At 39.8% G+C, this 27,253-nt stretch overlaps 1 protein-coding gene across 3 annotated transcripts in view; it reads left to right on the top strand.

Moving 5' to 3' along the window:
• LOC115603618 (complement C4-like) overlaps nt 1-26,516 on the top strand; it is a 53,566-nt gene extending 27,050 nt beyond the window's left edge. For all 3 annotated transcript variants that reach the window (XM_030475612.1, XM_030475611.1, XM_030475613.1), the window contains 25 exons: nt 301-504; nt 1,411-1,522; nt 1,740-1,810; nt 2,432-2,571; nt 3,699-3,911; nt 5,275-5,326; nt 5,821-5,901; nt 6,945-7,148; nt 8,714-8,789; nt 9,179-9,335; nt 9,949-10,044; nt 10,366-10,534; nt 11,511-11,677; nt 12,412-12,570; nt 13,157-13,216; nt 13,677-13,770; nt 14,511-14,679; nt 16,323-16,410; nt 17,041-17,115; nt 17,786-17,894; nt 18,902-18,991; nt 19,579-19,671; nt 20,447-20,530; nt 23,908-24,040; nt 25,200-26,516. In XM_030475612.1, the coding sequence (XP_030331472.1) occupies nt 301-504; nt 1,411-1,522; nt 1,740-1,810; nt 2,432-2,571; nt 3,699-3,911; nt 5,275-5,326; nt 5,821-5,901; nt 6,945-7,148; nt 8,714-8,789; nt 9,179-9,335; nt 9,949-10,044; nt 10,366-10,534; nt 11,511-11,677; nt 12,412-12,570; nt 13,157-13,216; nt 13,677-13,770; nt 14,511-14,679; nt 16,323-16,410; nt 17,041-17,115; nt 17,786-17,894; nt 18,902-18,991; nt 19,579-19,671; nt 20,447-20,530; nt 23,908-24,040; nt 25,200-25,338 (3,035 nt within the window). In that variant the 3' untranslated portion in view covers nt 25,339-26,516. The remainder of the gene's footprint in view (nt 1-300; nt 505-1,410; nt 1,523-1,739; nt 1,811-2,431; nt 2,572-3,698; nt 3,912-5,274; nt 5,327-5,820; nt 5,902-6,944; nt 7,149-8,713; nt 8,790-9,178; nt 9,336-9,948; nt 10,045-10,365; nt 10,535-11,510; nt 11,678-12,411; nt 12,571-13,156; nt 13,217-13,676; nt 13,771-14,510; nt 14,680-16,322; nt 16,411-17,040; nt 17,116-17,785; nt 17,895-18,901; nt 18,992-19,578; nt 19,672-20,446; nt 20,531-23,907; nt 24,041-25,199) is intronic.
• The last annotated feature ends 737 nt before the right edge of the window (nt 26,517-27,253 follow it).

Here is a 27,253-nt window from a genome sequence, read left to right as displayed (position 1 = left end):
TTCAAGGAGAACACTGCCATGGCTATTTCTATCAAGATATCTAATTCCGGTCTGCCAAGGAGGCATTTATAATTCATAGTCTGAATTTGAAGAGAAAGCTTAGAATAGAATATCTAGAATGCCATAGGGCCCATGCTTTCCTCCTGTGTTTGTGGACTGGTTTCAGAATGGAGAACAGGTCCCCAGCTGAAGGTGGACTGTTGCAATAACAACTAACTGCAGAGAATGACAGGAATGAGCATGGTGAACACCTTTATGCTTCTTCTACAGCACTAATTTTGGGCTTTTATTATGTTGCAGCCAGAAAATATCAAAACATTGATCTAAAAAAGTGCTGTCAAGATGGAATGAAATTAAATCCCATGGGGTTTTCTTGTGCAAAAAGGCTATCAAAGGTGGCTGGCTCCCCTGAATGCAGAAGAGCCTTCCAGGACTGCTGTGAGAAAGCCACAGCCCTCAGAAGGAAGGAAAAGTGGACTAGGACCAGAGTGGGCTTGGCACGACGTAAGGAACAGTGGCATGCACCTGTTTACAGAAAAATACCTTTCCTATGGTGGTAATGGAGGGTTAAGGGGCATTTAATGCTCTGGGCCGAGGAGGAAGTTTTCACATCAGTATTTCAGTGCTGCTACTGCATCGTCACAACTGTACGCTGTTGTGTGTACAGACTGGGATAAATAACTTCTTGGGGTGAGAAAAGGCAGGAATCATCTAGCCACCAGAACAGCCTTATGGAAGAGCTGTTGGCCCCTGCCTGCATCCTGGGAGGCTGCAAAGAAGGGGTTTGTAGAGGAGCACAGAGCCCTGTGTTCAGGGCTCTGAGTGATCTCAGAATCATGACTATTTTATTAGTGGTACTACTGTTATAACACCCCAGTACCTCCAAAACACTACCTCATGAGAAGGGGTCACTTCAGCCAGGCACAATTTTGCCTTTCCTCCTTTCTGCTCCACAGAGTTCCTCTGGTCAAACAGGAGTTCATATAACAAAAAAAAAAAAAAAAACAACCCAAAACCAACCAACCAACCAAAAAAATTGTGTTGACAATGACCACATTCCAAGTGTAATTTCTCCTACCATTTTTCTCAGAAAATTTTCATGCTCTGTCTGTCACGAATATGGCATGGTGGGAACATCTTTGCTACACATTGCTAAAGCAGAATGTTTTCATGTTTGGTAGTGTATAGTTATTGTTCTTGGAAAGAAGAATTAGCCTTTTGTTCAATTTAGTCATTGCTTCTCTTTTTTTAAATTTGTTTATTTTTAATGCACAAGATGAAACCCAGGTGAAGTCTTTTCATTCAGAGTATTTTTCATGCTGCTTTCTCTCTGACAAACTGACTCCCTGCAAGACAGAGTAAGGTCAGCAGTCAAAGACTTTAAACAGAACCCGGGCTCTTTTTTCACAGACTATGATGACCAAGAAGAAGAGTTTTATGAAACCTCTCCCAACTTGCGCAGTTATTTTCCTGAGAGCTGGTGGTGGAATATTGAAGAAGTGAAAAACCCTGGAAATCATAGGTACTGTATTACATGACCAGGTGAATATGTCTATATTTGTACAGTAAAATGTATATAAATATCAGCTTTATCTGATACAGATGACTTCAGAATATTTGCAAGTACTTTCTCTCCACAACTGAGGGACTACTTTTTTCCCTTACAATACTCAAACTTCAGCAAATAACGTTTACATTTTATCCAATCTTCCTAATACATTTTATTTTGTGTTTCTTAGTATAGAAAATTTTGCTCCTGACTCTATAACTACCTGGGAAGTTCAGGCAATAAGCATATCTCCACAAAAAGGTATAAGTATTGGGTATTTTATTGGGTTTCTTTGTACAGATGAATAGAGAACATATATTTTTTAAAACAGAGGTAAAATGTTATGTTGACAGAGTGAGACAGTCTGTACCGGAAAGCACAAAAGTGTTTTGGTCATGATATTTACTCCTCTCTTTTATGCCATATTAAAGCCCAGCCAGAAATTGAGGGACAGATATTTTTTAATTATTAGTATTTAGAAAAAAACAACAAGAAGTGGACTTTGAAGGAGGATGATTTATATAATCAAAACTGTTGCTTATTCTTTCCATTCTATAAACCATCTCATTTTAAATTCCACATGGCCAGGAAGCCACAAGAAAGGTAATGGTAATAATACCACATTTCACCCACAAAACCTACAAACATTCCTGCTAAATTTTACCAGTCAAAAACCATGGCAGTGACTGCAGAGGGGAAATCATCTATCCCTGAGATAGGTCTCTAGAGCAGGTGAGTTGAAATGCTTTCTGGATATGCCTGTCTCCCTCTCCTGCTCTTGACCTCAGGGATGCCCAGACAATGAGTTTTGATTAAACATTCAAGTTTTTATCAGCTGATGTTAAGTGTGTAATTCTTAACTCTCTTTTTTTTTTCATGCAGGATTTTGCATAGCTGAACGCCACACCTTTGCAGTTTTCAAGGCCTTTTTTGTATCCCTGAGATTACCATACTCAGTCAGACGACATGAACAATTAGAAATAAAAGCAGTGATTTATAACTACCTGCCCAATGATGTCCAGGTAGTATTATCACCAACTGTTTTGCTATAAACATCTAGCTAGCTAGATGTACGGCTATGTAATAATTTAATGTAAATGATCCAAGCACCTTTCAGTGCCCTTCTACAGTGCAGACATGATGCTCTCATTTTGAAAGTCTGCCCAAGGACAGGACCCAGTTCTAGCTGCTAATCAATCTTATTGTATAAAACGGATTTTATTTACCATATTACACAGCCAAATTCCTCGTGTTTGGGTGTGTCTTCTCCCCCTTCATTGAAGCAACCAGCTACTTTTTTGCTCCCTGTCAATCCAGGCAACACACAGCTGTTGATAAAGCAGGTACACAAGGTACAGAGGTAAATTATGAGCATATAATCCTATGTTAACCTCAAAATTCATTGTGCATGTAATGCAAAGCCACATTTTGTCTGCATGTGACACCTATCCAGCCCTGCATATGGCTACAGTTGTCACTGGGCTTAGGGCCTCCATGATCCTCAGGCTGATGCTTATTTTTTCATCTCTTCCTATCTCAGCCAGCTCTGCTTGACCATCATCTTCTGAACTGTGTTGAATGGTGTAGAGCTGGGATGTATAAAAACGTACTATCCTTCTCACTTCCCTGTGGCTCAGGGATAGGCCAAAACTATATTGAAAATTCAGTGTAATGAAGAAATACTGTCTGATTTACCTTCACAGCAGTAGTCAATGTAGAATATTAGCAGACCATAGGATCATAGAACGATTTAGGTTGGAAGGGACCTCCAGTGGTCTTAGTCCAACCTTTTGTTCAGAGCAGGTCCAGTTAGATCAGGTTGTTCAAGGGCCTTGTCCAGTCAGATAATGATATCTCCAAAGAGGGAGACTCCAGGAACTCCTTGGACAAGTTATTTGATCACTTCTTGGTGAAAAAGTTTTCCAGTTTTATAAATGGAGAATAGTAAATTCAGGAGAGTGAAGTGAAAAACGCTTTCTGTCTTGCAAAATGTCTGCATTGTTTATTTTGCTTTTTAAGCAAAAGCTAGTTTCCTGTTATAACTGTTTCTCATTTTCCGTTCTTATCAAGACAGACATGGTGGAACTGGATTATTTTTCCTGTGTGGTGGTGCACTAGGCTGATCACAGGCATTGCTTTGTCTCTGCAGGTTGTAGTGACAATGGAAGCAGCGAAGGGGCTGTGCACCACAGAGGCTATGGACAAGGCTGTGCAGCAGATTCTGGTGGCTAAAGGGAACTCTGCAACACCAGCCTACTTCTCGGTTGTCCCTCTGACTGTGGGAGAAATTCCAATTACTATTGTTACTTTTGAGACGTCTTCTGGACACAGTGATAGCATTAGGAAAAAACTCAAAGTTGTGGTAGGTATAACTTGTTGAGGGCAGGCACTTCATGAATCAAAGAATCAACCAGGTTAGAAAAGACCTTTGAGATGAAGTCCAACCTTTACTCCAAGACTGCCAAGTCCACCACTAAACCATGTCACCAAGGGTCTTTTCTACTTGGTTTTTGAACACTTTCCTGGGAATACGTGTTTCTCCTCAAATATAACATTCACTATGTATGGAGCTCTTGTGCAGGGAGTGAAATCGTAGAAACATAAGGCTAGAAGCAATCTCAGGAAACCTGTATCTCAGCAAGGATTGAGCTATAGCTTGGGGAAGAAATTTAACCCTGTGGTGGGCTTGCGTGTAGCGTATATGGAAAGAATTGTTCTCTACAGCAAAAAAGCCACCCTTCTACCCATGACACAGCAAAAACTTCCTTCATGAAGTCAGTGCCCATCTCATAATCTTTAACTTCCACCTACTTCACCAACATTTGTAAAAATTTTCTGTCCTTTATGAAGCCAAGATTGAATATGTCCCTCTAGCGATATTTTGAGAAGGGTATGCTCTCTGGTAGCCATAAAGTTAAACCCTGTTTTATTCCTTCTAGTTAATGTATCTTCAATCTTAAGAATTGCATGGGTAAAATACATACAGGCAAACAAAAATGTAATGATGACTTTTCAAGAGTCAGCGCTGACTGGCAGACTCACTACAGTACCCAAGTCGCCCACTGAGGCCTATTTTCAATCCACACAAAAAATGCAAAACATGAATCCTTGCACCATTAATGTCAGGGTAGTGTAGGTAAAGATGAGGCATGGGATGCCAGGAACCTGCTGTTGTTACATGCCATAACTTTTCTAAAGATAAGCACAGTCTCAGAGTTCAATGCTACATCAAAACACTAAAGGTATCTGTAAAAACAACTTCATTAAAATAGAAACTGTAGGAAGAGGGATGTATGGAAATCAGAAGGAAAAAAGTTTGAGTTTTATCAACAAGATTAACTCAGAACTTGGTGGATTTCATAGATGATAGGTTTATAAAAATGAGTCCAACTATGAACTTGACTTGCACAGCTCACAAAGCTGAGAATAAACTTTGAAGTTTAATTTTTCTGGGTTAGTTTTGGTTAAAGGAATTTCATCCAGGGAAATATACCAATAATAAAAAAAAAAAAAAAGTCAGATTTTATTAGCAGTTCAGCTAGGAGAAACGAAATTCTGTTTTGAAGCTTTAGTTTTACATTTATCTGGTGAGAAATCTCACTCCAAAATTACTTATTTCTGCCACCTGCTGGTCTAGCGAAGGGCAGAGATTGCAGCTTTCATGCAGCACCTTTCAGTTGTGAGTGCTTGCAAAAGTTTTGACCTTTCTTTCCTCAATTGTACAGGCTGAAGGTGTTTTACAGAGAGAAGAAAAGACCATTTGCATTAACAGTGACTGTAAGTTACAGGTGATGTAAAGCCTGGTGTAAATATCAAATGGGTGCAGTTAAATACTTTACGTACGAGTGTTGCTTTGGTTGACTAGAACTTGTCACAAATCTCTTCATCCAATACACAGCAAAAGACTCAAGAAAGAAAAATAATTTAATTCTAAATGTTTATAATTGATTTGTATTACTTCTGTGTTTCAAGGTAGCATTTTTTAAATATTAAGTAGGCATCTATTTAATTTACTAATGGTTCTTATAAGTTATTAAAGTCAAGCCTCATTTAAAGCCAGAAAATATTGCTAATGACTGAAAATTAAATCAGCTTAAAAAAGATAAGTATATTTCTTTTCATAAATTTCCATTTAACATTTCTGATGACATTTTTGTTGTAATTGCCATCAGTTGTGAGATGTTTAATGAAAAGCATGTTCTAAAATTGCACTTTATGTTTTTAGGTTTAAAAAGCCTAGATGTAGATCTCTATTTACTATTTGTTTACAGCAAAGTCCCATACGCTGGACTTGAACAGACCATCTGATATGGTACCAGATTCTGATAGTCACGTGTTTGTTAGCCTGAAAGGTAAATGTAATTTTTTGTCAATAACCTCTCCATAAGTGACAAGAAACATGCCACTTTGTGCTGCTCATTCCTGAGTGTCAAGTCCCCGTTCCTTGCTACTTTTTCTGCTATGACTCAAATGGGCTGTGCTACATGACCAGGTCACAAAACAAAACAGCCCCAAGGCTGATCCAGTACCTTTACTCTTTCTAATTACTCCTTCTCACTTGTACTGGATAAAAAGCTTTATGCAGTCCTTTCCTGCCTCACTGTGCCCAGCCTGACTTTATGGGAAGGCCAGAGGAGAAGGGAAGGGTTCTCCTTCTATAATAACCTCACACTGCATATAGGTCTGTAGAAAACTGCTTTAGTCTTTAGAAATATGGATGCCAGACTCTGATGTAGAAGTTCTGTTTTTCTAAAGGGAAGATATCTACAATCATATATTCATTTAATCAAATAATTTTATATATATATATATATGTTCATGCGTATGTATTTTAAAAACATCTACTAGCAAGTACTCTTATTAATGATAAAAATATTTTTTCCCAGAAAATGAAAGATAGTGCATTCTAGACACAATGGCTATTGGCTTACATTTCAAATCGCTGTTCTAAGGTATGGGGATGCTTGAATTCACTGAATGAGAAAATTGCAGAGAGGGAAAACAAATTAAACTCTGTGAAATGTTTGGGGTGATTAAGGCACAATCATTTTGCCCTCTGTAGGAGGATCAGGTCTGATTTGACAAGACTTTTTCAGCCCCAACCTGTAGCACCAGTCTTTCCCCTTTTCCTTGCTTTCCTGTCTCCACTAGTCTCAGGACTCTTTCTCCCCCATGCTCCTTCACTACTCTAGTTTCCTTTCTCCAGCTTTCTAAGGGCCTGGCACCTTTTTCTCCTCCATCTTTACAAAGTCTTGGGTAGCTGAAAAGAGTATTTAACAATGAGAAGTATCTGGCCATGCTGGAGTGCCAACCTATAGTTAGTATTACCTTTCTTCATGTTGCACCAGCCAGCTTTACATGTGACATGTACTATGGCTTGTATTTTTTACAACAGGAAATATTATGGACGAGTCTGTTGGAAATTGTCTTAGTCTCAATGGAGTTGAGAAACTTATTCAAGTGCCTACAGGCTGCGCAGAGCAAACAATGGTGAAAATGGCCCCTGCAGTCTATGCTATTGAGTACTTGAATGCCAGTGAGCAGTGGGCGAACTTTAATCCTGAACAGAAGGAGGAAGCCATTAGCATGATTGAAAAAGGTATGAAAAAACACCCAAAACACAACAAAAAAAACTCAACAAAAACAAAACCAGAGAGCAACCTACAGCATCTTTGTTATCCTTTTTCATTGCACACTAACCATTGATACTTGCCAAAGGAGTGAGCACTGCGTTAACATAGACACACAAAAATGCCTCTGATAATCTGAAGACAGACATGAGAACAGAGCTGATGAGGAGGATTTAGAAGACTAATTAATTGCACGCATCTGACATTGTGCAGTATTGACATTTACAGTCCACCCTCTCTCTTGTCTAATTTAGAAGTCGAAAGTAAAATCTGAGCTGATCAATGTCAGCTCTTTTCAGAGTAAATGGACAGCAAAGGCCAGTTGTTCATTTCCTCCTAATGTAGAGGAGGAAAATAGATCAAGACAAATCATGTCCTAAAAGTGCTTATTTCTCCCCATGGATCATAGACAGTGCTTAGGATGGCCACTTGAGATGGAGATATCTCCACTGGAGATGTCTCTAGTTGGCAAGAGAAGTATCACTAAGGAAACTTCCAGTGGTTGGTAATCATGATATTGAAACTTTCTCTTCCACACTCATGTATTTGTCACATGAGCTAGAATGACTCCAACAGCCTCAGACCAACCCAGGGAGGGAGTTTCCTTACGGAGAGGACAGCTGCAAGGCTGCTTCTTAACGAGCACACTTGAAGTCATGATCCAAAACTGGCGTTAAATGTACAGCAAAGCCAGGACCACAGCATGTGGAAGCAGAGGTGTTCCAGCTCACACGTACTAACATAGAGCCCGAGAGTTATCAGTATCGTAGCAGGTACAACTGCTTTTTCTAACTAGAGTGGTGTGTACATGGCATAAAGCAATATAGTGCACCTGCCTTCAAGATCTTTGGACATGTGACGCATTTCATCAGTGAAAAATGAGGGTATAAACAGAGACAAAAACATGCTAACAGTAGCTGAAAGGAGATCTTTGCTTATTTATCTAAGATTGCCTAAAGTGACATAAGGTCCTCCTGATGAGTATTTGGTATTGTCAGGAGCACTTAGTCCCTATATTATGCTTTTATTGATTCTTACTGAAGTTCACCAAAGTAGAAAATGAGTTGTGTAGGTATGATACAGACTTAGACAAGATAATAGCAGTCAAGATCAGAGTCCACAAATCATGATTTCTAAGCCTATGTCTGACCCAAGAGATGATGGTTTGTATGTATTTTGTATATGTTTCTATGCACCATAAAGTCAACAGCTTGAAAAATTTTCAGTAATAAGAAATAAGTTTCCCAAGATTCACTACACAGAAAATGCTTTGTATCTACAGATGCCTGCAGTTTTCAGGCTATTCTCATGGCTCAATTAAGTCAAACAAGACAGAGCACCTTCTAAGCCTAGTGTTTTTTCTGTCAAAGGCCTGCTGATACAATCATTTCCTCTTTAATGTACCAGTGAAGACCTCCATGTACTCTTCCACTAGTCAATACTGAACATGTCCCTGTTAATACAAGTGAGGTATCAAAATGCCCAAGAAATATGTGTATTCTCTGAACAGTTGTGTGCTGTTCTGTTCATGCAGGTTATATTAGAATTCTTGAGTTTCAGAAGTCAGATGGATCCTATGGAGCATTTAAAAAAACTCCCAGTAGTGTATGGTAAGTGTACTTTTCTTTTTTATTTTTTTCCCCCCATAATAACTCTATTATCATTTGATGCATCAGAAGTTGGATCTAGGGGGATGGATTTTCAAATTCTGGTGGGCATGGTGCTGCCTGTATACCTTTGTCTTAGATGATCAGCCCTGTAAGTCTCTGAGCATGTTTAGTCCTTAATGAAGGAGATTTATATTGAGCAACCGATTGTTTTGCATTTGCCACAGACCAGAAATGTTCACACTGGTGACAAGTGATAGCTCACTGGCTTCCAATGAGTGCACTGTATTGAATGTGAGTCTATGTACAAAGTTAGTATGTTTCTTTTCCTGTCAATATACTCTTCTATAAATATGTGCCAGCACAGGTTTGGAAAATTTTCTTTTGTGCAGGTTAACTGCATTCATTGTTAAAGTACTCACAAGGAGCAGAGAATACATTGGCGTTCAAGACAGTCACATACGCAACTCAATTTCCTACTTGACCGATCAACAGCAGACAGATGATTCATTCCATGACCATCACCCAGTATTGGACAGGACTATGCAGGTAGGTCATCCATATTTAGAAGAATTTATTGCACATTTAGGGCTGTTAGGGATTTAAAGGAATATTGTGAGTTGTTGAGTAACAAAAAATGTATCTAAAGAAAAGAAATCTATAATGTAAGAAGTACAAAATCTGTAATGTAAAAATAACTTGTTAAAAGGTCTGTTGTGTCAGAGATGCACAGCTAGCACTTCACCACCTTTATCTTCTGATGCAGTCTTAGATAATTTTGTAGCTGATCTATGCCTCTAGAGCACTTTTAGAAAATTAATCATAGAATCATAGAATGGGTTGGTTTGGAAAGGACCTGAAGATCATCTAGATCCAACCCCCCTGCCATGGGCAGGCATGCCTCACACTGCTACTGGTGTCCTCAACATAAGAAAGACATGGAGCTGTTGGAGCAAGTCCGGAAGAGGCCACGAGGGTGAGCAGGGGCTGGAGCAGCTCCCATATGGAGACAGACTGAGAACAGTGGGGCTGTTCAACCTGGACAAGAGAAGCTGCATGGAGACCTCAGAGCAGCTTCCAGTGTCTGATCCTGAGATCCTTGTGCTTAGTAAAAATGTATACATGTACGTTTAACTTTTCCTTTTCATGTTTCATCTTTCAGGGTGGCATTGGGTCAGCAGAAGAGGATTTGGCTTTGACAGCCTTTGTAACTATAGCACTGCAACAGACTCTACAGGTCTTCAAGTCACCTGATGTGGTAGGTAGCCTGACTGTTTAAGTCTGAAGGCTATTGCAAAACAACATATCCACCCTGCTATCTTTAAGTACTGCAAATAAAGAAATAAAAGTCTGTTTACATCTGTGGTGAATAGGAAAAGATGCTGTGGCCTAATGTACAAGGTGGTTTGACCTACATGCTCCATCATCAATAGCTTTAATCACTATATTTTTATAAAATTATTAAAATTGTCTCAAAGATTACTACAGTGAAATATTCTAATTTCCTAACACACTTGCCAGCAGTAACAGTTAGTAGGTCTGAATGACCTTTTTAAATGGATCCATTCTGTTTTCACAGGTACAAGCGATTAGAGGAGCAGTGGCTTACATGAAAAGTAAACTTTCAAGAAATACTAACTGCTATTCTACAGCCATCACTGCTTATGCTCTGACACTTGTGCAGTCTGATAGTGAAGAAGCACAGTCTGCAAAAGAAAAATTAAGGGGCTGTTCTTTTTTTGATGCAGGTACTGGTAACCATTCCTAAAAGTTCAGTTAGAAAGCACTTTTCCTAATTAAAGAACTTTGAGCACTCTTACATGAACAAACCAAATTCAAGTAAATGAAGACTGTTTAGTTTTATAGAGGCATGTATGTGCATGGGTAATATACTTAAGTTACATAATTGAATATATCAATGCTGAAAGTGTAATATGTCATTTGTATAATTAATATCACTATAAAGTAACAACTTAGGATTGTGAAGTTCGGATTGTCATCTCATCTGACGCTGGAATTGAACAGAATCATGGTAAATAGTCATCTAACTTTTCTTCTTCTCTTGCTGACTACAAAAGTTTCCACACCCCTCAAGTGCACGAAAAAAAGAAAAAAAAGTCCAAGCCAGACGAGAAAGAAGAAACTTTTGATTAGTAAATAGGAATGAACAGCTACATATGACAGTAGTCCAGACTGGATTTGTGATCAAGAGACAAGCTGCCTTTTCCAGCCCCCCGGCAGTTCCGAGTGCTTTGTTCTAGCTTCACATGGTTGTCACCTCTTTCTCCCCTCAGTGGCTATGGTCAATGCTGAGTCAGTTGGTTATGTGGCTGCACTGCCACACTATTAATTTCTCCTGATTCATTTGGTAATACATTATGGTTTAATAGCTATAGTTCAAGGATAAGCAATATGCTTCTCTTTAATCAAGACTGGATTTCTGGGCATAAGTAATACTATTATCTATCAGGGACCACCAGACACAGTGCTACCACTCTGTCAGAGGGACATCACTGTACAATGGCATCATTAGACTATGGTGGCTGGACAAGTCAAAATTGAAAATTGAGGGTTTTCTTTTCCATTATCTCTACTGTCCAAATGGTTTGTTGCTCTTATGACAGCTACTCAGCATTATGATATGAAATATCTCATGTGTAGAACAATAGTTATTTTGGGCAAATGTCTTTACCAAGGGGATTCAGCACTGAGTTATTTTTGCAGCAAAGCAGCAACGTTACTGGGGAAATGGCAATGATGCAGTCTCAGTGGAAACCACCGCCTATGCATTGCTTCAAACATTGCTCCTGAAAGACATTGAGTACGCAAAGCCTATCGCTACGTGGCTGACAGAAAGAAGGAACTATGGTGGAGGATACTGCTCCACACAGGTGCCTGACCAACAGTCTGGGTGGGGTTTCAGGGGGAGGGAACTAAACAGAAGCCTCATAAAGACTTCTTCATTTAGATTTGACAGCATCATAACAGTTAATAATAGAATCATAGAATGGGTTGTGTTGGAAGGGACAGTAAAAATCATCTGGTTCCAACCCCCTGCCTTCCAGGTTGCTCAAAGGCCCATCCAACCTGGCCTTGAACACTTCCAGGGATGTGGCAGCCACAGCTTCTCTGGGTAACCTGTTCCAGTGTCTCACATTCTCATAGTGAAGAATTTCTTCCTAATATCTAATCTAAATCTCCCCGCTTTCGGCTTAAAGTCATTCCCCCTTGTTCTATCCCTACATGCCCTTGTAAAAAGTCCCTCTCCAGATTTCTTGTAATCCCAAACTTTTTTGGTGTCTGAAGCATTAAAAATTTTGCTCATTAATAAAAATGGGCCAAAATAAAATGGATATAAGCCAGCAAAGATTCTTTGTCATTATGGAGACTTATGATAAACAAAGGTCAGAACTCCAGTGGTTTTAGAATTTAAATGATAAAAGAAGAAGCAGGAAAATGAGATGAATAGTCTGCGCACGTAGAAATAGAGAGATACAGGAAACCTCCAAAGCAGCAAAAACCATAAAACTGAAGAATAGCTCCACGTTACTGATCATGTCATCTTACATACTGCTGAAATAACCTGGCATAATTGTTAGTTGTTTTGCATTTCCTTCTCACTTAGGACACAGTGGTGGCCCTAGAAGCTCTGTCAGCATACAGCATACAGACATTGAACACTGGTTCCACCAACCTGACTGTAAAATTGGGAACACCTGGAAGACAAAAAGACTACAGTATTACTCTGACTGATACTGATGAAACAATTCAGAAGGAGCTAGAGGTAAACAACCATCCATTGCTTCAAGCTTTTTTTCCTTAACCAGGAGAAACACTGGATAATCTGGCCCAGGTTTTCTCATGTTAAGCAATTATGATGTAGCTGGTTTATAATATTTTTAATAATTTAATCTGTAAAACAAAATCTTTTTAAAGAATAAGAAAATCAACAGAAGCTTAGCAGCATGCTTCAGAGGCTCTCTCAGACCTCTTAGAGGATTTTGGTGATGTGAATCTTCCCCAGCAGTGAAGAGCAGCCAGGAGCCCAAGTCTTGCTAGGGAATGAGGAAGAAGTGGAATATTCTGATATTCAGCATGTAGGGACGTGTGAAAAGGTCAAATCCAGGCCACAGAGGAGGGAGTGAAGTTGGGAAAATATGTCTCCTGGGACCCAGAACAGCAGTGCAGTACATTAAAAATCTTATGACACTTACGAGGTTTCATAACTCCTTCCATAGCTAAAGGCTTTCCCTACCCCAGTTCTGAGAGTTAAGGGCATAAAAGAGCACCAAGACTGCAGGAAAAAATAGATTAAATGCTGAGCACAGACTAAACCTTTTTTTTTTTTTTCTTTTTGCCTTGGTCTGCAGTTTGAACTTGGGAGAAAACTTGAAGTATCTGTACATGGCAGAGGAAATGGAACAATGAGTGTAAGCTGTAAATCAGAATTTCAGAGTCCAGCTGGACTTCTTTTAATCCCTTTTTGAAAATAGCAGAAGAAATTACTTGCCATGGCTTTATCCTTCCTGTTCCTACCTCCAAATTTCTAAAATTCAGGGCTTACAGACTGTCCGTCAGGGCAGTCAATTTTAACTGCTTTTAAGTCCATGAAATGTCAATGCTGATAGAGGTGGCTGGAGTTTGAAAGACCCTTTTGTGACTGGGAATGGAGAGTTATCTCGAAGGTCCCACACCTTCTGCGATTTGCACATGAGACCTCTCCTGTTTATACCCATGACAGTCATCTGCAACTAGTCTGTGCATCTGGGAGACTGGCATTTCTCTCCACACTCCCATGTTCCATCAACATTTGCTGAAGTCCTGGATGAGTAAACCCCTTGCCATTTGCATAATATTTTTAGTGGGTTTCTGTTTGTGTGTTTATCTTAGATATTAAAAGTGTACTGGTCTTCTGAGCTGAAGAACAACACATGTAATGATCTGATCTTGACGGTGGAAATGGAAGGGAACATTAAGTACTCTGGTGAGTGAAAAGGGAAGTGGTTGGGTCTCAAAGGTGACACATTCAGCCACCTGCTGCTGATAGTGGCTTTCCAAATTTGGAAAGTGCAAACAGAGGAATGAAACAAGGAAAGAAAAAGGCTTCTGAACTTTGCCTATATATTGTTTCTTTCAGCTTATTAATATTTTTGAATAGTTTAATAATTATCTGAGTGACTATAGGTGCAGCAGGTACCTAACAAATACACTAAGTACTATTAGTAACTCTTCTTTTTTGTTAGGAAAAGAGCAAGTTAAACTCCTTTCATGGCGCTCCTGGCTGCCATGAGGGGAGTGCCCAGCTCAGTTCCCTGGATAATAAGGGACCCACCATGTGGCCTTAAACTTCTTTTGGGCAGACCTGTCATAGATTTTTTCATATGAGCAAGCCTGTGTTTTCCGTCCCCTGAAGTGTGTATTCATCATCCTCTCTGCTTATGTCTTTTTTTTTCTGTTTGAATAGCTAGCTTTTGGAGGCAGTGATTGTCTTTTACATATTTATGCATAGCCTAGACACCATTATTAGCTAGATCTGTTGGTTATTCTTAGCCCTAAAATTTTAATTCTGAATTAATTAAAAATGCTGAGATGGTGTACGGCAAACTTACAAAACCCACAGAGATGGCATGGCTGTCCGTGATATTTATCATTATACAAGAAGAAGCCAAGTTACCAGGTTCTCAGTCAAATTTGTGCATGGCTGATCATGTCTGTCACCTCCAGAAAATACATACTACGATGAAAACAATGATTATGAGGACTCATTTGATGGAGAAAACCGTGCGTTTGAACCACAGTCTGAAATAGAGTGGTTTGATATCCACAGCAGAAGAAAAAGGGATGTGATCTTTCCCAGTAAATCAGAACTGCTGAAGTACAAAGTCTGTATCAGGTAGGGCTGCAAGATCAGCTCTTCATTATAAAATGCATTCATTTTTGTTTGTAATTCTTCTTGGTTACCCTTGTCACATCTGCAAGCTCAGCATCCAACCTGGTGATCTTCTGTGAGTATGCATACATGGTGAGCGAGTCCTCTTTCCCATGGCAGAAGAAAAGGCTTTCATATGGAGTATTAGGTTTACACAGTTTACATAGACCTCAAAAGTCCATTGCAGGTTCTGCCCCATCAAACTCTGCGGAAACTCTAAAGCACCTGGCTGGCTAATCATTAGAAGTCTTTTATTAAATAAAGTAAATATGACTGGAATACAGTAATAACACATTTACAGAGTTTCATGGCTTTCTGGAGAGATGCTGTTCCTTCATGGAACCTTCCTTCATGGTCACGCTCTGGCCTCATAAAAAAAGAAAATATGTCTACTGTTATTTGAGAGACAAGGAAGTAGAAGGGATATCCTGTTGTGGCAACCAAGAAGTGGGCAAGGGCAGAGCTAGTGAGAAAGAAATCCTCCCATGCAGAGTAACCCTGAAACATTTGTGTTTGCTCCCTTCACAATCTGACAAAGGTCACAGAAGCACAAAGTGGTGGCTGTTCTGAGTTCCCCTTCTAGAGAGATGAAGGGTGACAGAAGCTGGTTTTGCTTCCCAATAGAATTTAGCTTTTCCACTGAGTTTTGACAAAGCTTGAGAGACAGTGGTTTTTGTCCCCACTCCCAGACAGCACCATTAACAATGAAGGGAGGAGTGGAGTTACCCTAATTCCTCAGTTTCACTCTCCCTAGTTAAACATGTATTCAGTGAATTGTGTGCTGGCTGAAGCATCATTTTCCCCATTAATTGCTATGTAAAATTCATCAGCTATCAGGTCCACTGTTCTGCAGGACTTTGCTGAGTGCTAGGGTGAGGCTTAAACAATAATGTGAAGCTCCCTTTGTTGTAGTTAAGATAGGAGAAAAACTGAAGGCACTGACTACATAACCATACTTCTTCCCTGCACCGTAGTACGTCTTATGGTGAAAGGAGTGCCAAAAAAAACGTTTGTGAAGTACTGCTAAGTGTATGTAGAATATCTAACAGCAATGCACCCTGTGTGAATGCAGAACAACTTAATTTTTTAGCAACGACACAACTACCTGATTTTCAAGAAGGTAGAAGTAGAAAAGATTGTAAATCCAATATATTTACCTAATAGATAGTTACAGCATTGAGGATTTTTGCTTTGGACAGCAAAGGTGATGTAAATTTGAAGAATTCAGATAAACTCATTTCATGTCTCCACTCTGCATAATGGAGAACAGATACGTTGTAAGTGCTGTTTACCTTCCCTGCCTTCAACAGTGCTTTTATGGTGGGATAAACTGTTGTTTGAAGGTGATTATTTCTGGCTATTAACTACAAAGAAAGCCTAGATGACAAGCTCAGGCAAGACACCTGGGTTTTGGATGACCATTTGACAATTTTGCCTCATGACTCTTAATGAGACAGGCAGATAATTTTCAAATTAAAATTCATTTAGGAAAATTATATGGAGCAAAATATCTTATTTCACCATTAGCAGGCCTGAAGAGCCAAACTCTTCAAAGCAAGGTGGCTGTTTAGTGAAGATGTTCGCTGCTAATGGTCTCCTTTATAAAGGTCCACAGGTTCTAATCCACCAAAGATGTCCCTGGTTGATCTCTCTCTACTGAGTGGCTTGGAGCCTGACACAAAGGATCTCGATCAGGTTAGAAACACACTTTTATGTGCAATCTTCTATAGCCATTTCTATAGAAAATTTGTCTTTTGAAATATTCCCAAAGTCCATAGAATAATGAAGGGAAAACAAATTTTTGGATAGATGTATTTTCATTATTCTTGTTCTAATAAAATATTTGCTAAATATAGACAAGAAACTAAAAACTTCTGGTGAACAGAGTTCAGCCTTCTTAGTCCCTTCTAACAGAAATTAGGGCAAGGCACAGCAGGGCACTTACTTAAATATATGCCTGTCCTTAATACATATTGCTTCCCCTCTTGCACTGTTGTCCCACAAAATGCCAGGACAGTTTGTCCTGTGCTTGCAGGGGAGAAGGCAAGCACATCTTTTAGAAGTGGCTGCTGGCAGGGCACAGTGACAGGGAGATGAGGTACAGTGTTCTGCAAAGGTGGCTACAGAGTTTTGGGTTCTGAAGCCTGCTCTTTTGGGGGAGGTTTGCCCAGGTTCATGCTCTCAGGCACTGTCTCCTTTAGGGAGAAAGAAAGAGGGCAGAATAAAGCACGCAGCTGAATGAAGCAAACCAGAATATGAAGAGTAGTAGCAAAGGTGTTCCTGTTATGCTAGGGTTTTGTTCTGTTTTTCTTTGTTTTCCTGCAGTTGGTGATGTCTTCAGACCAGTACATTCAGCACTATGAGTACAAGGAAGGAAAGGTTTTGCTCTACTTTGGTGAGGTAAGCAAACCCAATGATTTTCCAATCTCTGCCATTTCAGATAGTGTATATAAATTTCTTCTAAACCTAATCATCATTAGTTTTCACACTCCATTACCTTCTTGTAATTTTTGTAATATATTACTATTGAACACCTCAGTTGAAAGAGGGTGGGGGAGGACAAGTGAAACATGTACCTTTATCCTCCGCCTTTCCGTATTCCAGGAGATGTAGTCCATATTTGAAATTTGGGTTTTGGCCCAAAAAAGACAAGTCCTCTCTACCCAGAAAAGATGCTTTTTGTCCAAGATTAAAAAAGTGTTAACAGTACTGGATAGGCTGTGAACATACATTACACTCATTTCTCCTATGCAAGGCGGCTTTAGGCAAAAGCTGGAAAGTAAACCCCAGAGTAGTGATCGTGAGCCTGGAACAGACAGTTTCAGGCAGAGACAACCTGCACACATCTCACAAAACTACCTTTACCAGGCTTAACTCATCCACAAATTCTCCCAATAAAATCATGGAAAGAAGTGCCTTCTTCAAGTTGAGGTTGCAGCTATCAGGATTAACTCACCTGTCCCATTGGAAACAAGCCTTCAGTAGCTAGTACAGGCAGAAATGAATAAGGAACTGACTGGGCAGAAAGAGTTAATTTACTTGTCATAACTGTTGTTCCTTTTTCCTCCAGATCACAAGCGGACCAGACCCAGATTGTATATCATTTGGGGCAAAGCAAATCAATCCCATGGGCTTGGTTCAGCCAGCAAATGCTATCCTTTATGATTTTTACAACCCTGGTAAGGGCACAAAAAAATCATGCATAACTGATTGAAAGAGACACCCTCAAGAACAAATTTCAGTTTATAGCAAGGTGGTTTTGATCTAGCGTGTGAAACCACATGATTTTGTTGAGTGTTAAAATAACCTGCCCCAAATCCTGTCTTCTACTGCCATGGCTTAAGATCATGTAAATAGAGATCCTCTCAGGAAGAGTCTTTATTAAAAATGAACTGAAAATACAAACTTTTACACTCATTGGTTTTTAAATCAGGTTTCCCGAGCTCCTGTTTCTCATGGTGCTTTTAAGTGTGTTCTGTTCACATTTCTTTTTGGTTAGGCTGTCTTTCTATGCCCCTAAGATTGGCAACCTTAAAAGTTTGGCTTATGTACTGTGCTTGCTGTGGGAATCATTTTCATTCCCCACTCAAAGGTTAAATGCAAATCATCCCCATTTGGCAGAGTTATGTAAACAATGTTTGAAAATTAGGCCAAATCTCTACTTTGCCTGAAGGTAAGGGATCCAAGACAGTTTATACTATGTTTTACCCACTAACTCTTGATGATCCTATCTCCTCCTCCTCCTGAAACAGTGCAGTCCTCACTATGGTCTATGATCTAAAGAGGCTTTTTAAGATGGATGCTTTTCACAGGGAAAAAAGAAAAAAAAGAGGAAGGAAGAGTATAACTTAAAAAAAAAAAACCAACGAACAACCAAACAAAAACCAAAATAATAAAACCCCAAACAAACAAACAAAAAAAAACCACCCCACCAACCAAACAAAAGCAACAACAACAGAAACCCCAGAAGCAAAAACCCAGGTTGCTGCCCAGCTGAAAGGCAAGGTGATCCCTGAACTCTAGGTGTCTAAGCTATAGGTCTTTGTGGACTGCTGATGTGCATCTAACCCCTTAGTGCCCTGATTTATCTGGACCAGGGAATAGTTGGCCTGCAAATGTAGTTTCTAATTCATAGGCATTTCCACTGGAGCTCTCTGAGAAAAGCCATTTTGTTTCTTCTCCATAGACAGAAAGTGCAGCGTGTTCTACAGTGCTCCCAAGAACAGTGCCATGCTTTCAAAGGTGTGCCACGTCAATGTTTGCCAGTGTGCAGAAGGTAAGGAATGGATAAACATACTAGTCTAAAATAAGATAGTTACTTCTACATAATACAGGAGTCAAAGCATCCTCTAATATTTTTGGTACCAAACAGAAAAATTTTTGTTGAGATATCCAGGATTGATTTGATAGTTGAATGCAATGTATACATACATGTGCATACATGTGTAAAAACCCTCCAATACACCTCTAAGAAAGTTGTTCTGCCATTTTATTTTATTCTTTGTTATAATGTTGAGTGAATGAGTATGTGTAAACTGTATCCATCTAAATATCCATGCTTACAGAGACAGATGTATAATTTATTTATGTATAAGGAAGATATAAGGTTAGATATAAGGAAGAAATTCTTTACTGTGAGAGTGCTGAGGCAGTGGAACAGGTTGCCCAGAGCAGCTATGGATGCCCCATCCCTGGTGGTATTCAAGGCCAGGTTGGATGGGGCCTTGAGCAACCTGTGGAATTGAGCAATCTAGTGGAAGGTGTCCTTGCCCGTGGCAGGGTGGTTGGAACTAGATGATCTTATGGTCCTTTCCAACATTTTTCCAACATTAACCATTCTATGATTTATTTTCTTCACTTTAGGTCCCTGTCCAAGACAAAAATCAACTTTCAGTAAAGCTGTAACACAAATGGCACGCTCTAGTTTTGTCTGCTACTACCCTATTGCAGATTATGGTAAGGCATGAAAGACATCTGTCAATTTAGTTTAAACATTGTTCTTCTCAATAAGGATAAATTTCTAGTTTTATTTTTATTTTTTTCATCTCCTGAAACGAGTGGGATTTCTGTATTTGGCCTAGAAGCTGAGTTGATGAAACAAAGCCATGTATTATCATAGTTATCAGGGGGGTGAAAGGGAAAAGTAAAAGCCTCAGAAAGATGCAGTGGGATGCGGGGGGAACAAAGCATGGGCAACATTACATTGCATAGTTTAGAAAAGACCTGTGGTGTGAGCAACACCATCCCCTACATCCTTAATGTTGCAGGATGGAGATAAAGAGTAGGCTTTGCATGGCATGCCACAGTTCAGCGACTCCTTCTGAGAGCCAGACAAATATTTTCTCCTTTGTTAATTTACATTTCTGGCCTTTTCTTTGGTTGGAAAGTTGGAAGAGCTATTGAAGGAAAGCTGGTTCATCAGCTTCAGTAAGTTAGATGCTGACAGGAAAAAAGTGAAAACATAATCATATAGGAGCTTCTTTAAAAATATAATAAACACAAAAGCAACACAAACATCGAGATTGATGATTTTTTGACTGATGACCTGACTTTCTAAAAGCATACTAGGTATTCACAATTACTATCCTATTGTCTTTCATACCCCCATGATTTGTGAATAGATGGTACACCGGGGTCTGCATAGACATGCTGTAAAAGCATACCTATTTTTCAGGTTTTGGATGCAATTTCATGTTTCCATCTGGCCTCACACATTTGTTGTCTGTTTCAGTGTACGAGGTGGAGCTCCTCAATAGTACACAGAAGAATGTTTTTAATTACTATGAGGCCAAAATCCACCGAATCCTTAAAGCCAGTAAGTATTAAAATTTTTGGCTCCTTTCATTTACTTGTAGGAAAACTAGGTTGATTCAATGTTAGCCAGTATGAGCCATGCAGATCCCTTCTTTTGCTGTAGGAAATAGGATCAGATATACTTCTATAGTAGGTTTACAAGAAGGACTGATTCCTTGCAAGGTTTGTTTGGTGCAGCTACCTCCCTGTTCCATTCAGCTCAGGAGCAGGTTGCTTCAGTTCACATTGTGCATCAATCCCAGCGCACAAGAGCTTCAATCTTTTCAGACGAAACTAAACCAAAAGACATTCCCTCTGCATCCAGTCCATGGCTCCAAACTGGAGCAAGTCTAAGATAAACCCTCCAAAACATGCATAGTGTGGATATTAGGTCTTCTACATCAATTTAATTCACTTTATAGGCTGCTGCTCTTGATTCACATTTTTTTCTATTGTAGACATGCCCACTGGCCTCTGTTTTGATACTAGATGAAGATTTGAAGTGCTTCTTACCCAATAAATTGTTAATCAATCACTTGCAACCCTTGCAGAACAGGCTGAATTGTCCATAATGACTTGCCTGAAGTCAGTAAACACAGGAAAACTTCAAGAACTTCAATTTAATAGTTGTGATAACAGCAAAGAAGCCTCTTTATTTTTTTAGGTGCAGTGTAAAGATTTGCACTGCTCTCAGACAATGTCCTTTTGCAAGCCTGCCATCTCAGCTGTCCCCATGTGAACTTTACCAGCAGCATCAGTGAACACTGATACTCTTCAAAGTAATTTCTGGACAGTCTGTCATCTCAGACTTCAGCTGCTGTGGTATCACATGGTTGTCACATTTGAGTTTGGTAGCCAGAGATTGCCTTTAAAAAGTAGCTTCAAAGATTCTGAAACTTTCCCTGTCTGGAGCAGAATAATTAACCCTCTCCCTTGATCTTTGCCTAGAGCACTAGCAATGTCACCAAGTACTTTGCTGCACACAACTCATGATCTATGCCCAATGTTTGGTTCCTATCAGAAAATGAGGTCCACACCTCGTGAGTTCAGAGACAGCATCTGTCATACAAGGGGTGTTCCATATGCAGGGAAATGATAATGTACCTAGTGATCAAAACACTGGATACAGGAGATTACAGTAACATAATGGAAAGTTTTATTAATCCCTCCAGAAAACCTTCCAGATCTAAAGGATTTAGAGCTCTGGGCCCCTGTGCATTTGTACTCTCAACTCATAGGCAAGCACAGGAAACATTTTGTTTCTTGGCAGCTGACAGAAACATCCTTTGATTGTGAAGTTAAAGGGAAGAGATGACTTCTCCCATTCCTACCTCCTTTTTTTTTTTATCCCTTAAAACCCCCCTTGGTTTGTGCTGTATGATGCAGCTTATGAGAATCAAGAGGCGTTCAACAGGCTTGGGAAAAGCTGGGAAGAGGCATGAAGCCATGAGGCACGAAGAAAAAGCAAGGCATTTCATCCAAATAAGCTCATGACTAACTAGAGTTGTTTTCTTTTGTTCTTTTCTGTGGCTGTTTTGGGTGAGGTTGGTCTCTGCTGCCATCACCAGGGTGGTGTAGGTGAGAATTGGTAGGGTAAATTCTCATTGTCTGGAGCCCTGGCATTACTTCAGTATCAATCCTTGCAAATAAAAGGTTGGTTCAGAAGACAGATGGAAATACTTCCTTGTGTTTGGGAGTCAGCAAAAGACAATTTTGCAGATGTGCACTGCTCAGACTACTTTAATTATCAACAGAACTAGTGTATGTGTTTTGGATGGCTAACATTTATGCTGTCCTATGTGTCCTATAGGGGAACAGTATGGCCCATGCAAAATAGCACAGAATTCCCCTCCCTCCCTCTCTCCTTTTTTTTTTTTTATTTTCCATTTTAGATTCTAAAACTTGAAGTAATTGTTTCTCTTAAATTATGCTTGGACACTTTGGAACATTATAATTATTTTCTTTTTAATTGGAGATTTAGAAATTGAAATTGCATAATAACTTGTTAAAGTAGTAACTAACTCAAATGCTATGATACCCAAAGATGTACTTTATTAGGTCATTTGTGAAGCATATGAACTGAGAAACCCCATGGTAATTTAAGTAAAACGAACCCGAACCACAACATCATCATTTTCTCAAGTAGTTCTGATCCATCTTTGCATTCCCTGAACAAAATGAAAATTCAGAACACCATATAGCATAGGAACAACAGAAAAGTCTTGGATTATATGAGAAAACCTACAGTATTGTATTATTCTTTGGAAAAATGTAGATGTAGAACAGCACACAATAGCAAAGACTGACTTTTTTCTGGTCTATAAGTACCACAGGTAAAATTAATGCAAGTTTAAACTATGAAACAGATAAGGTTCTTAGTGCTAGGTTTCACAGATTAGCACTCTACATCAAATTCTTTGAAATCTTATTAGTGTTAAAATATTCTATATTTGAGGTTTTATTTTACTTTTAGTGTTTCAGTTTGAACACTAGACTGTCCATACTTGCAATAAAATGCATTAGAGAGCAGAAGCTGCACAAGCTTCTGTTAAATGATAGGAAGACTGTGGTGTCTTATCTGTAATTTAAGATGGTTTAATGTTGAATTTGTCACCACAGTTGTGCATGACACTTCACATTACAGTTAGAAAGAAAGTAAGCAATTAGAATATTGCTGTTATTTGCATTTTTTGTTTCAATTGGACTTTGAAAACTGTTGTTCTATCCAAACAACAAAGTATCCTCATGACCTGTGGTTAGTCTGATGAATGATGAATAAGCATCTTTCCAGCTCTCATGTCATTGCAGTGCCTGAATAGCCACCTCTTGTGCCTTGGATGCTGATTTCTGTAATGGGCAGGGCAGCTCTCGAATAAATAATCTTCTGGGCCAGAATCTAGACCAGGATCTTCTAAGTTATATTTAAGGTGAAGTTCAGGTCAGATGCACTAAGGAGAGTGAGTTTTTAATACTGTCTGCTGCATTGTTGAGCCTCAAGATGCTTGAATTTAGTCTGCTAGCTTTTAAGACCACTATGAGCCTGAGCAATGTGAAATATAAGATAGCATGTTTCCTTTAGCTTTTCCTTTAATCATCTCTGAAATTTAAACAGACTCCATAGGGCCTGAAAGTTCTTTATAGCAAAACTGCTCCTTCAGTAATTACTGAGGAGACTCAGACAGCCAGCCAAGATAGAAACGGTTTACTTTTTCTCAGATAATGTTAAGGGAAGGTATATGCTACCATAGCATGGCCATTTATTCCCATATCAAGCCACAACTCACAAGAGAAATATTTCCATGGCGTAGCAGTGGAGTAAGTGATCGCAAGGGGCTGTGTCCTACGGGCTACGGTTCTATATTAGAGAAGTTGATGGGGTTTTCTCTTCTTGTGCCACAGCTAGAGATGAAAACATCCAAGTGAGTGTCCACCGGCAGTTCCTAACGCGCTCCGCATGCAACTTAAACATGATCACTGGCAAACGGTACCTCATCATGGGGAGAGATGGGCAAACAGTTGATTTGAACAACAAGTAAGTGCAATGCTTTCTGAGCAGCAGCTATCATGGACCCTGAATCCACAGGATACTCAGCCTTTTAAAATACCTCAAGAAAGGCAAAGGGAGGACCAAATTTCTTAGGGACTGATACCGCTGGCTTTACTAATATGCAGAGAGGCAAAAGGGTAGCTGTAGGGAACAGCTGAGACACCCAAATCTATTGGCTTACGGATCTGTACAGAGCCTCATTCTCACACATCTCAAAGTCAAAATCTGTCTCTGACTCCACTGGGTTAAAAACTCACAGCTAGATAAGTAGAATGGGAAACTCTACACAGTTCCATCTACAGCAAATGCCTTACACGACTCCTGTGCTTGCAAAAGAGATGGGTGGGACCATGGCTAAGAGCAACTCTCAGTTTCTGTTATATCAATCATCCATGCAAATAGCATATTCTTCTCATTTCTCATCGTCACACTTTAATGAAAAAAAGAATTCATTTGAGGAGGAATTTAGTCTGACACTATCAAAGATTCGGTGAGGAAAACATCTTAAAAGTTTCATTTTCCTGTGTGGAAACTGAGAAAAGTAGTGCCTCTGAAAATGTCTAGGATGGAGACCTTCTCAATCAAATTGTGACTGCCACTTCCTAAAACCTTAAAAAGTCCTCTTTCCCCACCTCTATATGACAACAAAGTGAGTGCTTAAGTCAGGGTTCTGCTTCAACAGAAGCCTGCTAAAAACTGAAGTCTTGCAAAGAGGTGTAGCCTCCAGCCATAAAGTGCCAGAAACTACATAGATTTTCACCACAGAAAATTAGGAAACATCTTGGGATAGCCTGTTGAAACTAAACCCTCCTTCACTGTGTTTCACTGGTGTGCACTGGGGCTTTTTGTGCGCTCCAGAAAACTAATAGAAACTTTGTCCAAGCTTAGCTGGTGTCACTCAAAACACCAGTAGTTTTTTAGTTAGTTAGTCCCAGCTTGGCACTGACACTTCCCTAACTTTATTCAAAGCACAGTTAACTTGCTGCTGAAACTTGGTTTCAGGCAAGTTTCTTGGCTGGTATAACTCCTTCTGCTCTCAGAGATGCTTCAGTGGAGGGACACAACGTTACGGGGTTTACGCTTTCCCATTGCTCCACATCAGCAGTAATGACTCACCTCCTTTCCCTGTCCCACTTGCACTCAGGATGCAGTACCTCCTTGATTCACAAACCTGGGTAGAGAAAATTCCAGAAGACAGTGAGTGCCGCACCACCCTGCACCGGCAAGCCTGTGCTGACCTGCATGACTTCATGGACACGTCTGACAATCTGTGCTCCTTCTGAGCCATTGCTCTGCTCCTCACATCCTGTCCGTGTGACTGCAATGTGGCTCCTTCCAGAATTTTTCTTGATGATTCTGTTTTGCTGATTGGGCTGTTTCTTGTAGATGTAGGGGGGGAGGTGTGTAATAAAAGAAAGATTGCAGTTACTCTAACAGTTATTGTGGGTTTTGTCCTTGACGCTGGTGAAGAGAGAGCAGGAATTTCTGTCTCCCTGATGCATTATACAACAGTGCAATCATTCTGCAGCGGATCAAACAAAAAATTATTGTGCTTGGGGAGCTTATTGATTCCTGCAGTCATTGTCACTGGACAGAAAAAGAGGCCAAGAAATTTGCACAGGTCAGAAAGACGACTAGGCATTCATGGGCTTACCAAGTACAGCCTCTGTTACACTGCTACTGAAAGAGATACTGACACTCATGCTTCAGCACATCAGTTAGTTAATTTCTGATTTTAATTGTGAGTCCTCATGTGATGGAATGAACAACCCCACTCATACCACAGCAGAAATCTCATACACACATCTGAAGCTGGAACTGGCCCAGTACCAAGGATGGGCAACTGGATTGGATGTGTCCAGTGCCTGACTCAGCAGTCCTGCATGGGCTAATTAGTGCTGGTAGCTCACTGAGGGCACAGAACTGCCTTTTAATTGCACCCTGTAGTCACATCTTTCAAGCTTTTCTTTTTTCTGGAGTTTAATTAATTTGCATTACTTAAAAAAAAAACCTGATTCAATCTGGGGTTGTAATTTCTAAAGCATTGCTGCTACTGTGGCCATGCAAACAGCTCTGTAGTAGAGATGCAATGTTTGCTAGGGAAAGGGAAGGGTTTTGCTGCCACAGTTATAAAGGCTTTCACAAATGGCAAACTATGTTGACAATGAAAAACAGCTCCCCAAAACTCAAAACCTCTCTTTTCTTAGGATAAGAAAAAGCCTGTAGAAAGTGTTTTGATAACACTTATAAATGGATGGTTTGCAAATACAGGATTTTAGTTCTTTAGTTTGCCAGCAGTATGCCATTTGGCAGTCATGTCTAAAGCAGAGCAGAGCTGCAATGAAAAGCTGTGTTTCCTGAACAGGTCACCATCCTCAGATGCTCATAGCACTGTCTTCCTGCCAGCAGCTACTGAGCACAAAAATTTGCCACCTGGACAGCTTGTGTTACACTGTGGTGAAAACAAGAAGGGCCTATATCAACAATATGATAATTACTAAGTCCATGCTGATCTGGTTAATTTGGAGTCAAATGACCCTACTGGATAGGAGCAGCAGCAGTGAGCCTTGCATGGATGGACAAGACACTATATGGCAGCAGCACCTACCAGAACAGCTACACCATGAGAGCCTTCCAATTCACAGCAGACAGCTCATCACTGTGTGCGAGCACTGTGAACTGCGCAGCTGAAGGCTGTAAACTCAAGTATAATGACAGCTGAACTCAGATATCAGTGATGTCCTCCACTGTGCTGCCAGGCGTTGCACGGATGGAGGGTGAGGAAGGCTCATTTTATGAAAACCTGAACCTCCTCTTCATGACACCTGCAAAGGAGGATAAGAAACCTCCTGAAGGTGCAAGACAGACACTTAGATCAACTTAGGGCAACCTGTTTTCCTCGAGGTTTGCCCCAGCTTTCAGATTTAGGAAATGTGACTGCAATGCCTGGACATATATTCCCTTCCTTTTATTACAGAGCTCATAGAAGTGTCAGTGATACAGCAAAATCCAGCTGAGTTCAGTAAAGCAAATGTTAATTTCTACTTATATGAGACAAACAGGCTGTTCCACTGACATACCAATTATTCAGTAATTCTCCTAGTTATGAAAGAATACCTCTAAGGTTAGGGGCCTAAGTCTTTCTTTTCATTCTACAGAACATGAGTTAAATACCACCATTTGATCTTGCTGTGTGGA

This window comes from Strigops habroptila, chromosome 2 (assembly GCF_004027225.2).
Source record: "Strigops habroptila isolate Jane chromosome 2, bStrHab1.2.pri, whole genome shotgun sequence".
Classification (NCBI taxonomy): Eukaryota; Metazoa; Chordata; class Aves; order Psittaciformes; family Psittacidae; genus Strigops; species Strigops habroptila.
Note: the sequence above shows the minus strand (reverse complement) of the source record. Positions and strands in the feature narration are given on the sequence as shown.